Here is a 14,168-nt window from a genome sequence, read left to right on the forward strand (position 1 = left end):
AAAGAACGTACCTCTGACATCCCCTCTATATCTTCCACCATTTATCTTAAATTTATGTCCTCTTGTAATGGTGTGTTCCACCCGGGGAAAAAGTCTCTGACTGTCTACTCTATCTATTCCCCTGATCATCTTATAAACCTCTATCAAGTCGCCCCTCATCCTTCTCCGTTCTAATGAGAAAAGGCCTAGCACCCTCAACCTTTCCTCATATGACCTACTCTCCATTCCAGGCAACATCCTGGTAAATCTCCTTTGCACCTTTTCCAAAGCTTCCACATCCTTCCTAAAATGAGGCGACCAGAACTGCACACAGTACTCCAAATGTGGCCTGACCAAGGTTTTGTACAGCTGTATCATCACCTCACGGCTCTTAAATTCAATCCCTCTGCTAATGAACGCTAGCACACCATAGGCCTTCTTCACAGCTCTATCCACTTGAGTGGCAACTTTCAAAGATCTATGAACATAGACCCCAAGATCTCTTTGCTCCTCCACATTGCCAAGAACCCTACCGTTAACCCTGTATTCCGCATTCATATTTGTCCTTCCAAAATGGACAACCTCACACTTGTCAGGGTTAAACTCCATCTGTCACTTCTCAGCCCAGCTCTGCATTCTATCTATGTCTCTTTGAAGCCGACAACAGCCCACCTCATTATCCACAACTCCACCAATCTTCGTATCGTCTGCAAATTTACTGACCCACCCTTCAACTCCCTCATCCAAGTCGTTAATGAAAATCACAAACAGCAGAGGACCCAGAACTGATCCCTGCGGTACAGCACTGATAACTGGGCTCCAGGTTGAATATTTGGCATCCACCACCACTCTCTGTCTTCTATCGGTTAGCCAGTTTGTTATCCAACTGGCCAAATTTCCCACTATCCCATGCCTCCTTACTTTCTGCACAAGCCTACAATGAGGAACCTTATCAAATGCCTTACTAAAATCCATGTACACTACATCCACTGCTTTACCTTTATCCACATGCTTGGTCACCTCCTCAAAGAAGTCAATAAGACTTGTAAGGCAAGACCTACCCCTCACAAATCCGTGCTGACTATCCCTAATCAAGCAGTTCCTTTCCAGATGCTCAGAAATCCTATCCCTCAGTACCCTTTCCATTACTTTGCCTACCACCGAAGTAAGAGTAACTGGCCTGTAATTCCCAGGGTTATCCCTATTCCCTTTTTTAAACAGGGGCACGACATTCGCCACTCTCCAATCCTCTGGTACCACCCCTGTTGACAGCGAGGACGAAGAGATCATTGCCAACGGCTCTGCAATTTCATTTCTTGCTTCCCATAGAATCCTTGGATATATCCCGTCAGGCCCGGGGGACTTGTCTATCCTCAAGTTTTTCAAAACGCGCAACACATCTTCCTTCCTGACAAGTATCTCCTCGAGCTTATCAGTTTGTTTCACACTGTCCTCTCCAACAATATGTCCTCTCTACCTTATAACAGTAAAATCCGAAGCAAAGTGTTTTCTGAGCTGGAATTGGAAGAGTTAGACTCAGAAGGAGGTCTGGAGACTCTATTATGAAATGAAAATCACTTATTGTCACGAGTAGGCTTCAATGAAGTTACTGTGAAAAGCCCCTAGTCGCCACATTCCGGCGCCTGTCCGGGGAGGCTGGTACGGGAATCGAACCGTGCTGCTGGCCTGTTTTAAAAGCCAGCGATTTAGCCTGGTGAGCTAAACCAGCCCCTGTATACGTTATATGGATAAGATTTTTTAAAAGGATGACTTGTTAAGTGCGTATGAAGTAGGGTCGGATTTTGATAGGTTCCGGAAAATAGAGGAATTCTCCATGGAAGACTATAGAATGGAATTTGGCAGATAGTACATTGGATAGTGAACAGGTCCGCAGGAAAAGGTTGAGAACTATTGAAAGGACACCCAACAGCAGAAGGGAAAGATCAAGTAGTAGCAGTACAGAACGAGATACCAGGCTGGAGAGGGGACATAGTTTATCAAGATCTCGGAACATGAGTACGACTACAAATACTAATGGAGTAAAAGCCCACATGCAGGTGAGATTTTGGTGGCTTCCGATAAATTAGATGAAAAAGTTATCAAAGATGCCAAACAGCAAGAACTGCATAGTTGGAGTGAATTTGGGGTATACACGGAAGTATCGGATAGGGGACAAAGAGCTCTATCCCACAGATGGATTTGCACGGAAAATGTTCTTCCGGATGGAACTTATAAGGCAAAGGCCAGACTGGTGGCAAGGGGATTTGAAGAAAACTTAGAAGATCAGGATTTAAGGGTAGATTTACAAGATAAGAGTCCTGTGAATATGGAGGGCAGATCCCGTGACGGAAAGGAAACAAGTGCGTTTGTGTTGACAAGGCGATTAGTCATGGCGATCCTGAGAGGAGACTGATGATCACTGGAGCCCACCAGGGGTAGCTTTTAGGACCAGTATCGTTTATATACACCGATGGTCTCAATGAAGGCATTCCATGTGCTGACTAAGTTTGTGGATAACAAAAAGGATCTATGGTGTCGTGTGAACCTTTGAGAAGGCCGGATGATATCGTCCAGATTCATTGGGAGAATGTGGAGTTGTGCTGCAAATAACATTTAATGCTGATAAATGTATGCGATGTATCTCGATGGAGTTCACGTTAACCATTCCGGTACCTAAATTAAAATCTGAGGGCTGATTTTTGCAAATGCAGTAAAGGTTCTGCCACCGGAGCTGCAAGCTGGGGACGACACCACTTTGGCGAGAGGCTGGACCCGGGGCTGCATTTTGCTGCTGGCAATCAATTAAGATAACTGAGTGGCTGCCATCCCAAGGAAGTCCCAAGTGGACACCAACACCACTGGTCAGGTAGCTGCAGGGTGAGGGCACATTGATCGCCAGTTTGTTGTTTCTCTCAGGAGGTTGGTGGATAGGAAGTATTGGGGCCATGTTACTTAGCTACAACATAGGTAAACAGAACAGATTTGGTCCGTTTCTTTCAACTTATTTGTCTGTTCATATGTATTTATGACTTTTAACATCGTTCTTGACAGTATATCAGAAAACGGCCTGACAAAAGAGAATCATGGGAAAATTGCAGTGTGGATCAGGAAAGAAGAGGTGTGTGAAAGTTGCCCACTTCACAGATCTTTTCTTGCCTGATTTAACAACACTCTGTGCAACTTCAAAGTGCTGTCAAGGTTCACACAGCCAGTTTCGGGGGCAGGCCCACCCACTTTCCCGCACGATACAAAGATCAGGGCAATTCCCTCCCCCAGGCCCACCACCATAGTCTCCAGCCCATCACAAGCGTCTAGGGCTAGCCCACCCTCTCCCACAGGATTAGGATGTGACTCATCGCTGACCCCCTTCACAGATACTGGGACCCCCCTTCCAACCCCAATGCAGGCAGCATTGGCCACCGTCTCCCTACTATACATAGGGGACACCCCCCGCCTGCAATGGGGCTTCCCACTACTGCCTTAGCACTGTCCGCTTCCCACTACCGCCCGAGCACTGTCCGGGCAGTACCTCACTGTATGCCCCCGACATGGTCATCTCAACTGATTTTAGTATTTTGAAAACCAGCAGGGGTCTGTGCCGGCATGATGTCACACCGGCTGGGTGGGCACATATGGTGAGGGCAGAAATAGCAGCATTTGGCAGCACGGTGGCGCAGTGATTAGCACTGCTGCCTCACGCTGCCGAGGTCCCAGGTGTGATCCCGGCCCTGGGTCACTGTCCGTGTGGAGTTTGCACATTCTCCCCGTGTTTGCATAGCTTTAGCCCCCACAACCCAAAAGATGTGCAGGGTAGGTGGATTGGCCACGTTAAATTGCCCCAGAATTGGAAAAAATGAATTGGGTACTCTAAAAAATTATTTTAAAAAAAGAAATAGCAGCATTAAGACCGCTAATCATATTTATTATAAAATATGTTAATCAGGTTTGCACCCTTCATGGGTGTGAACCAAATTGCATCATTGGCGGGGGTGGAGAATATCAGGCTCTGGATTCTCACCACCACAAATCCCATTTTTGGCCTCGTGATATTTAGCGGCCATCATGGAATTTGTGCCCGAAGCTAGTGCTCCAGCTAAGTCACGCCCAGGACCTGCGCATCATTTGACCACAGTCTGCAGATGAACATGCCAAACAGATGTGGTGCGTATCTAAGCACTTTGTTTTGAAATTCTACATGTTAGTGTGAAGGCAGAAGAAGTTTCTTGAATGAGATGATCTAACCTGGTGAAAAAATTGCGACCAAATTTCTGCCAGTGTTCCTGCATGATTGTCTCCACACTTTGTTTGCGTTTGGCGATAATGGACAGCCAGGCAAGCACGGCCCACAAACCATCTTTTTCACGAATGTGGTCAGACCCTGAAGGAATACAATAAACACAAATTATGTTAGCAAGATTTTAATGAAACAAAATTTTGTGAATATTATGGTGACCAAATGCTGGCACAATAAATACCTTTCAATGTCATCATCAAGCTTCGATTAAGGGAAAGTTTCTCTGCTGTGCATCTAACAACCCTGGGAATGCTCAAGGCAGATTCCTTTTACTGTTTCATTGGATAACTAGCCAGATTGGCAACAATGACTGGATTTTGCAAGGAAACCAACGATTTTGAAGAATTAGATCAGCTAACCCAGAGATCAGGAATTGATCATGTGCTATGTATAGCTTGGTAGCTATTGGAGAAAGTAGCAATCAGGCGTTTTAATGAAATTTTGCAATTTTTTAACGTGCATAACAATACTTTCAAGAGCTAGCAGAGAGGAAACCAAGAAGGAAAGGAACATTAAAATTTTAAAAGACGGGTCAGCACGGTGGCTCAGTGGTTAGCACTGCTGCATCATGGCGCCGAGGACCAAGGTCCATGTGGATCTTGCAGATTCTCCCCGTATCTGGTGGGTCTCAAAAAGATGTGCGGAAAAGGTGGATTGGCCATGCTAAATTGCCCTTAATTGGAAAAAAAGAGAATTGGCTACTTAAAAAAAAATGTTTCAAATTGAAAAGGATCAGCATGCAAATGCAGCTCGAAAGCAATATCATAACAGAGCTTGTGAATATTTAAGACATGTCAGTCCACATTAAATAATTATATAATCCAAAAATAAATAAGAACGGGTGCTCCGGTTTCCTCCCGCAGCCCAAAGATGTGCGGGTTAGGTGGATTGGCCATGCTAAATTGCCCGTAGTGTCCTAAAAAGTAAGGTTAAGGGGGGGTTGTTGGGTTACGGGTATAGGGTGGATACGTGGGTTTGAGTAGGGTGATCATTGCTCGGCACAACATCGAGGGCCGAAGGGCCTGTTCTGTGCTGTACTGTTCTATGTTCTATGTTCTATAACCAAAAAAAATTGGAAACTCTACATTGAAACTAGAAAATCCTGAGAATACCCAAAAGCTCAATCAGGATCTGCGAATAGGTAAGTTAATATTTCTTTCCATTCTTTCTCAGAATCTCAGGATGAGACATGATGGGTTGAATGGCTACCTTCTATGCCGTATACTTATGATTCTATGGTCTAACAATCAAGATCTAACCAATACTATTACTTTATGTGCCCATATTTTCTTGTTTCATGTCCCATTTTTCCTTACTCTATTAAATTATTTTCATCTTTCATTATCCCGTCTGAAAAAAGGCCCACGTTGTTAAATGATGATTTACCTAACCTGAGAGAAGAATTTTGCTGAGTCTTGATGACTAAGCTTCAGTACAACGCCAATTCAGGACTGATGCCGCTGATGTGAATGGAACAAAGGTAGCAAGTCATGGAATTCAGTGCGGGAATGATCTTGGGCGGGATTCTTCATCCTGCCGCGCACCAGGGGTGGGATTCTCCGACCCCCCCGCCGGGTCAGAGAATCCCCGGGGGGGTGCGAATCCCGCCCCGCCGCTGCAGTATTCTCCGGCGGCGTTTTTCGAGCGGGGGCGGGATTCCGGCCACGCCGGTCGGGGGGCGTTGGCAGCGGCCCCCCTGGTGATTCTCCACGCCCTGATGGGCCGAGCAGCCGTCCGTTTTTGGCATTGTGGGCAGCCCATGCTGTCGGGGAATCCATGGGCGTGGGTGCTCTGCTGGCGCAAAGGGGAATCCCAACAGCGGAGAATCCAGCCCCTTATTAAAGCAGCACCTCAACTGGATACGGTAATAGTGGTTTCCATGGCAAGACTGGAATGTGAAAGTCAAGATGTAATGGGAATCTATATAAAATCTCAGCAAGAACAGTTTGAGTAGCATGTGTATTTTTGGGCAATGCACTATAGAAAGAATTCTGAGACATTTCAAGGGTGCAGCATAAACTAATTAGGATAAGCGCAACAAAAGGGTGGAAAAACTCAGACGCTTAGGTGCTATCTGGCAATAAAACAGGAGTGAATCAACATTTCAAATCCTCAGAACATGGAGATATTACAGATGAGCAGCACTGAAAGAGGCACATAACAAAATAAAAAACAGGTACAACAACAACGTTTATCTATAAATAGGACGTTTTACACAATTTTAAAAAATCCAAGGCGCTTCACAAGAGCATTATAAAACAAAATACGCCACCAAGGCACACCAGGCGCTATTAGATGAGACAATCAAAAATTCCGTCAAAGAAATAGGTTTTAACGAGTGTCTTAAAAGGAGCTAGAAAGGAGAGGTGTAAAGAAGGATTTTCCAGAGTTTAGGGTTCGACAGCTTAAGGCACAGCCACCAATGATGGTGTGATTAAAATTGGGAATGTTCAAGAGGCCAGAATTAGAGCAGTGGAGATATCTCGGAGAGCTGTGTGGTTGGAGGGGATTAGAGAGATAGGGAGGGGTGAGGTCATGTGGGGATTTGCAACAAGATGAGATTTTTAACATCAAGGCATTGCTTGACTGGGAGCCAAAGTATATCAGAGAGCACGAGATGACAGGATTAACGACACAGGAGTTAAGACACAGGCAGCAAAGATTTGGGTGACATCAAGTTTGGAGGGTGGAATGTAGGAGACCATCCAGGAATAGTCAGTCTAGGGGTAACAAATGCACAATTGAGGACTTTAGCAATAGATGAAGCTGGGCAATGTTATGGTGGTGAAAATAGGTGTCCATGATGGCACGAATAAGAGTGTGGAAGCTCATCTCGGAATCAAATATGACTGCAAGGTTGCCAACAGACTGGCTGAAATCTCAGTCTGCTGCCAGGAACATGGATGGAGTCGGTACCGAGGGAGTGATGTTTGGAACGGAAGCAGAAATGAATAACTTAAGTCTTCCCAATATTTAATCATCATTCTGTACTGGATGTCGGGTAAGCAGTCTGATAATTTAACAACAGTGGAGGAGTTAAGAGGAGTGGTGTGAGGTAGAGCTGGGCATCATCAGCGTACATATTTTTTGGACGATGTCCCAGAAGGGAAAAATACAAAGGGGCCAAGGATAGATCCACAGATTCTTGGGGTCTTTAAGGTAATGGAGCAGGAGGAAAAGCCACTGAAATTAATTATCTAGTTACGATTAGACAGATAAGAATTAAAACATGTGAGAGCTGTCCCACCCAGCTGAATGACAGTGGAGAGACATTGAAGAAGGATGGCGTGGCCAACTGTGTCAAAGACTCCAGGCAGGTCGAAAAGGAAAGTTACTTGCGTCACAGTCACATAAGATGTCATTTGTCACTTTGATAAGAGCTGGTTTGGTGCTGTGGCAGGAACGGAAACGTGATTGGAGGGATTCAACCATGGAGTTCTGGGAAAGATGGGAAGGATTTTCTAAAAACATGCAAAACACAGGAAAATAAACGGAATTGCCATGAAGTGCTTGGGCGGGAAACAGGGAATGATGGGGGAGGATTTTCCACCCCGGTTTTTGGTGGGCGGAAATGGTGGAGAATTGAGCTGAACTCCCAAAATAGCATTTATAACAGGGAATTCCCCTGCTCATTTTCCTCGTCACTGACATTTTTTTTTTATAAAGAGTACCCAATTATTTTTTTTTCCAATTAAGGGGCAATTTAGCGTGGCCAATTCTCCTACCCTGCACATCTTTGGGATGTGGGGGTGAAACGCACGCAGACACGGGGAGAATGTGCAAACTCCACACGGACAGTGACCCAGGGCTGGGATTCGAACACGGGTCCTTAGCGCTGCAGTCCCAGTACTAACCACTGTGTCATGTGCCACCCTCTCCCTCGCCACTGACATAACGGGATTCCCGCCATGCAATGACAGGAACCCCATTATAATGCGATTAGCGGGCCTCGCCGATATAACATCAACCCATGCTGGAAGCACTCCCCACCCCGGCGGCATGGCATCACAATTTCAGGGCTTACAACAGGTTTTTAAAAACAGGGAACTGGTGAACAGAACCTGCCAGTGATGCACAGGAAGTCAGCCCCCAAGGAGAAAGGAAAGTATTAAAAACACACAGCAAAGCAGAGCAGATTTGAGTGGGTTGGATGTCTAATGGGGTAGAAGCAGCAGATCGGCATGAAGGGTGCAGACCATCCCATCAGTCAGGTTTTGTTAGGGAATGTACATCCCAAGATCTCTCCCCACTTCTATGGGCAGCACGGTAGCATTGTGGATAGCACAATCGCTTCACAGCTCCAGGGTCCCAGGTTCGATTCCGGCTTGGGTCACTGTCTGTGTGGAGTCCCCGTGTGTGCGTGGGTTTCCTTTGGGTGCTCCGGTTTCCTCCCACAGTCCAAAGATATGCTGGTTAGGTGGATTGGCCATGATAAATTGCCCTTAGTGTCCAAAATTGCCCTTAGTGTTGGGTGGGGTTACTGGGTTATGGGGATAGGGTGGAGGTGTTGACCTTGGGTAGGGTGCTCTTTCCAAGAGCCGGTGCAGACTCGATGGGCCGAATGGCCTCCTTCTGCACTGTAAATTCTATGAAAATTCTATGAAACATCAGTACACCTATTATTTGTTCATTAGGTTGCTGGCTGATACAAGGAATTGAATTGCTTTAACTAAAACAAAGGAAATGAGTGTAATTGGATCGTGTATTTAAAGATATGAATCGATGAACTCCCAAGTTTAGGTCACACAAGTAAAATTAAGGATATGTATTTAATCTTGATGCATTACTCAATTTACAATGATATTATGTTAAGGTTTTAAAATTGGTCCCAAAAGACTTAGCTTTAAAAATCAGTAGTAAAACAGAATCTTTCATTGTACATATATCAATAAATGGTTCTGTGAAATAATTAGTGAGGATTTCAAACAGGATTTATGGTGGATATGGTTCCACAAGCCCAAACACACCCATTTTCCAGCAGTGATCTCTAAATGCTGATCAAGGGTAGAAACCCTAATTAATATGTCAATATGTCCCTTCTTCTTGCCCAAGGGAACTGAAGGATGTTATAGAGCTACAGACTGTTATCCCACCCAAGGTGAGAAAAGGCCAGGTTATAAACCCACAACCTTCTACTCTCTATGACTAGTACCATGCATTACCCACTGAGCAATAAGAATAATTGATTAGCTTACACAATTTCTTAATTGTTCACTACCACACTATATACATATTAAAGATAGGCTGAGTTTCCAATGCATCTGATCTTTTCTAAAAACCAATTCAATCTTTACCATATCTGCTCCAGCTCCACATAACTATTTTAATTCTTAGCTGTGATGATGCACTGAATTTCCACACAATCCCTTTGTCAGCCACTATCCAATTGTTCTCAATAGAAGAAAATGGGCAGTCTGAGTATCACATCACCTCCGTATCATCTGACAGAATGGAGCCTCTCTTCTTTGATCTGCCAGTACCTGCTGGGAAATTTTTCAGGTTAGGTTATTATCGCAGGCCAAAGACTGAATACGCTTGCGGTAACCACCCCCCCCCCCCCCCCCCCCCCAAATGAAGACCATGGGGGATCTTCTACTGATCTCCCCGTGGGATTTGTGAAGTACGAGTTCCTGTATTGAGCTGGGTAGAAGGGCCTTAAACACTGTAGCCCAGACCCAGACCAATGGTCCCGGGCTGGGACTAAAGCATTGTACTAGGACTATAGCATTGTATCCTTCTCTGTTCAAGAATAAACCGTTGTTCTGCCTAGCCTGGCCTCCGCGGGATTATTAGAGTAGCTCATGGTAGAGAACAATACAGACTGCTAGACGGGAAGAAATAGGTCAGTATCTTGCTATATTACATGGGATTGAAATTAGTGCAACATACAAATCAAAGCAAAATGAACTTCATGATCAAATTAGATACTCTATGATGAAGTACAGAAATATTTCTCATGTACCATACCGCAGCAAGACTTATTATGCATGTACATCTAAAACGTTAAAGGGATATAAATATTTACCACTACATGATTCTTTTGTTTTTATCATGCAGAGTTGCATGGGTGTTCCAAAGGTGGCAAGCACCTTCAGTAACCTCATCAAAATGACCAACTTGCATAACCAGTGAGTGCTAACAAACAACTGTAAGTAACAGCTTAAAATAACTTCATAAAATCTGAAGAAATTTATTATAAGCCCAATATTATAAGAATAACTTGCTCTTTTATTAAGAAAGCTCTCAGAGATTTCTGGGCTGATAAACACCAGACAGCAAAGGCTGTTACCTCTGCCAAAGATATTGAAACAAGACATTGCTAATCCTATTAATGAGGAGAGTGACCACATGACCCATATGTAAACCAACTGCCCGACAATTAAACAGGACGTTTAATTAGCCACAAGACCACTGGAATAGGAGGAATTACCTTGAATATCTGTCCCTTGCCAATGGCAATCGAATAAATGATTGACAAGAAATAAGGAACGCAATTTACTGAGCGTATCCCGCTGGAATCGGGACGGGACGTGGCCAGTGATCCCACGAGAGACCTTTTCCGGGATTCCCGACAGTTGTTATGCCTTGCAAGTTCTAACGAGATCTCGTGAGGCGTCGCGATTTGAATCCCGCCCACAACCCTTCAAAGAGAGGAGTTCAATGTTGTTCATCTGATGGTGACCAATAAACAGTTGTAAGGAGACTGCCCCCGTCAGGCATGGCGATCTGCATCCTCCACCATTTCATATGATCTAGGTAAAGCATTGTCACCTGTTACTGGGTTGTATGTTTTTTTTCTGCCTGTTTAGCTTATGTATCATATCTAAACTGTTGTTTCTTAATAAACTGATTTAAAATCACCTATGACTTCAACCCTTTTATGAGTAGTCTGTGTCTCCCAGACTTAAATCTTACATAACGCAACTGTAGGGTGAATTGAAACCAAGTGATCCTGTCCCTCTCAGATATCTCCATGTATTTAGATTCCAGCTGAAGTCAGTAGACAGTGATCGGAGCTGGGAGACGCAATTAATTTTTCCCTCGCTCCCCAACATGTGCTGAAGCCATTAAAACCCCATTCTGTTACAGCCACCCTGGATGAAATCACTGCACCACCATACCGCCTGCAGTGTACCTCAGTTACCTACAGCTTTCCAAGTTGTCATTGCTTTTTGTGAGTGCAAATCTGACAATAATGCCCATTTATACTTTTGAGGGGTCATAAGGAAAAGACAATGCAATTCTGTGTTCACTGCCAACACTGTTGCTGGAAGGCACACGGTAGTAATTCAGGTATGTGACAATCAAGTTCAAATGTGAGCACGTTTCCAGGTTCTAGTAACACACAGCAATTACACAGTTTCAAACTTTGCACTTATAAAAAAAAGTCTTTGAACTGGCAACAGATAAAAGTTGATCCACACAAAAATTCACCAATCTAAAAATATCCCTTTCATCCCCCAAACATTAAATAAAACACCTTACCGGTACCAAAGCTTTCTTCTCCACAAAGGGAAAGTTTGTTGGCATCCATCAGATTTCCAAAGAATTTCCAGCCAGTTGGGGTCTCGTACAAGGCTATTTTTGTAGCCTTGGCAACCCTTCAAAGAGAGGAGTTAAGAAGTCCAGTTTTCAATGTTGTTCAACTTTTTAAGAAAACCGCCCAGAAAACATACCCATTATGCATTGTGGAAATTAATCTCTACAGATTCTGTCATGAACCAGGAGTACATAGAATAGAATGAGGAAGGTGCCAAGGATAGATCCCTGGGAGACTCCAGAGGTAATGGCACAGAATCAGGAAGAAAAGCCAATGCTGGAGTGTATTCATCACAATTAGACAGATAAGACTGGAACCGAGTGACGGCAGATCACTGAGCTAGACCATGGGATAGAAGCATTGGAGGAGGATGGTCTTGATAATCATATCAAAGGCAGCAGAAATGTCAAGAAGGTTATGGCAGGGGTAAATAGTGTACTATGGTCACAATTACATTGTTATTTGCAACTTTGACAAGATCCTTTTCTGTGCTGTGGTGGGAACAGAAACCAAATTGGAGAGATTCAAATATGGACTTATAGTGAATAGAGGGGATGTGAGGAAAAGTCTTTCCAGCCAAGTGCTGGAAAATGGGATTAGAATAGTTAGGTGGTTGTTTTTGACTGGCACAGACGCAAAGGGCCTTTTCTGTGCTGCAGACTTTTATGACTCTCTGACTAAACGTGGACACAGATTTGGAAGGAATCAGTATGTTCAATAAGTTTAGAAAGAAAGGCAAGTTGAAGATGGAATGATGTTTTATGCAATTATGATGAGCCAAAGGGCCTCTTTTTGTGCTGTAAAACTGTGACTCTGTGAAGCCAGTGGGTTGAGGGGGGGATATTTTGAGGACAGGGTGCTGACAGTGATTTTAAGCGGAAGGTACACAGTAGAATAGAATAGAATTTACAGCACAGAAACAGGCCATTCAGCCCAGCTGTTCCATACTGGTGTTTATGCCCCACCGCTCCCACCCATGTCCTTCCACTGCTTTTTCCCTCATTTTTATTAGCTTTCCCTCTATCCTTCTCAACTATTCCCTGTAGCAGCACGTTTGATATTCTTGCCACTCTGAGTAAAGAAGCTTCTCCTGAATTTAAAAAAACAAGTATAGGTATCAGGAAGGTTGAGTGGTTATAAGTTTAGTGTGAATGGGATCAAGTGAGTTGGAGGAGGGTTTCATGGACAAGATGAGTTCAGATGGCATGAGGTAAACAGAAACCAAACTAGTCAAATGTGTGCCCTGAGGGACAGAATGTAGGGAGTCTATGAGTACATTTGTCTCAGTAGGCGAGAGAGAAAGGGGATATAGCAGAACTACTAAACAGATTACCAGTATCTCAGTGGTACAAAAATCCATGAGCTGTCTGCATTTGTTATTGGTGAGTTAGGGCAGAGGGCGCCAGAGAGGAATGTTTAAGGGACTGCTTTGTAATGTGGACACAGTTATTTATGCTCTTCAGGAGGTGAGTTATGATGCTGGAGGTGAGTTATGATGCTGGAGGTGAGTTATGATGCTAGAGGGAGGAAGGCCTGATAGTGGTTGCTACACTACGTATTTTATCATTGTTTGTCTCGCAATTAGCACACCATAAAATAGATGTGCACATAAAACACATGTGCACATGCAAGCATACATGTATTCAAATTACTCAAATTAAAGCATTTCTCTTTGAAAACATCTTTGTGTCAATTTTATTGAATAACTAAATGTTTTATTTAGTTGGTGAATCTGTCAAGTCAACATCATCAGCTACCTGTATGACCTTTGTAAGAATGTCATAAGAGATCCATAGAGTATTTATTTTAAAAAAGGTTTCAAAATAAGAACAGAAAGTGGGCTGGTAGCTCAAGTCATCTAAATTTTTAATTTCCAATTCATGAACAGAATGTGTGCGTTGCTGGCTAGGCCAGCATTTATTGCCCCATCCCCAATTGCTCTTGAAAAGGTGGTGGTGAGCTACTTTCTTGAACTGCTGCAGTCCATGTGTGTATGTACACCCACAGTGCTTTTAGGGAGGAAGTTTCAAGACTTTGACCAAGCGACACTGAAGGAACGGCATTATATACCAAGTCAGAATGGTGAGTGACTTGGGAGGGAACTTCCAGGTGGTGGTGTTTTATTATTATTGCGATACAGTCAGTAGATAAGGAGTTTCTTGCTGAGGGACACATGCAGGTGTTAGGGAGAGAAAAGCAATGCTTATCCAGCTCAGGCAGTACAATGATGGGAAGTGTCATTATCCCCCATGACTAGGAGTTATCGACTTTGTTTGCATTGCTGTGGAGAGGTTCTGGGCACTCAGTTACATGAAGAAAATTAACAGATTTTTAAAAAGATTAACAGCAACCCTG

At 43.9% G+C, this 14,168-nt stretch overlaps 1 protein-coding gene across 2 annotated transcripts in view; it reads right to left on the minus strand.

Annotated features, from left to right (window-relative positions):
• pgm1 (phosphoglucomutase 1) overlaps positions 1-14,168 on the minus strand; it is a 94,075-nt gene that overhangs the window by 15,094 nt on the left and 64,813 nt on the right. For both annotated transcript variants that reach the window (XM_038794494.1, XM_038794493.1), the window contains exons 7-8: positions 11,759-11,874; positions 4,222-4,357 (exon numbers count right to left, since the gene is read on the minus strand). In XM_038794494.1, coding sequence (XP_038650422.1) covers positions 4,222-4,357; positions 11,759-11,874 — 252 coding nt within the window. The remainder of the gene's footprint in view (positions 1-4,221; positions 4,358-11,758; positions 11,875-14,168) is intronic.

The sequence above is a fragment of the Scyliorhinus canicula genome, chromosome 4, assembly GCF_902713615.1.
Source record: "Scyliorhinus canicula chromosome 4, sScyCan1.1, whole genome shotgun sequence".
Lineage (NCBI taxonomy): Eukaryota > Metazoa > Chordata > Chondrichthyes > Carcharhiniformes > Scyliorhinidae > Scyliorhinus > Scyliorhinus canicula.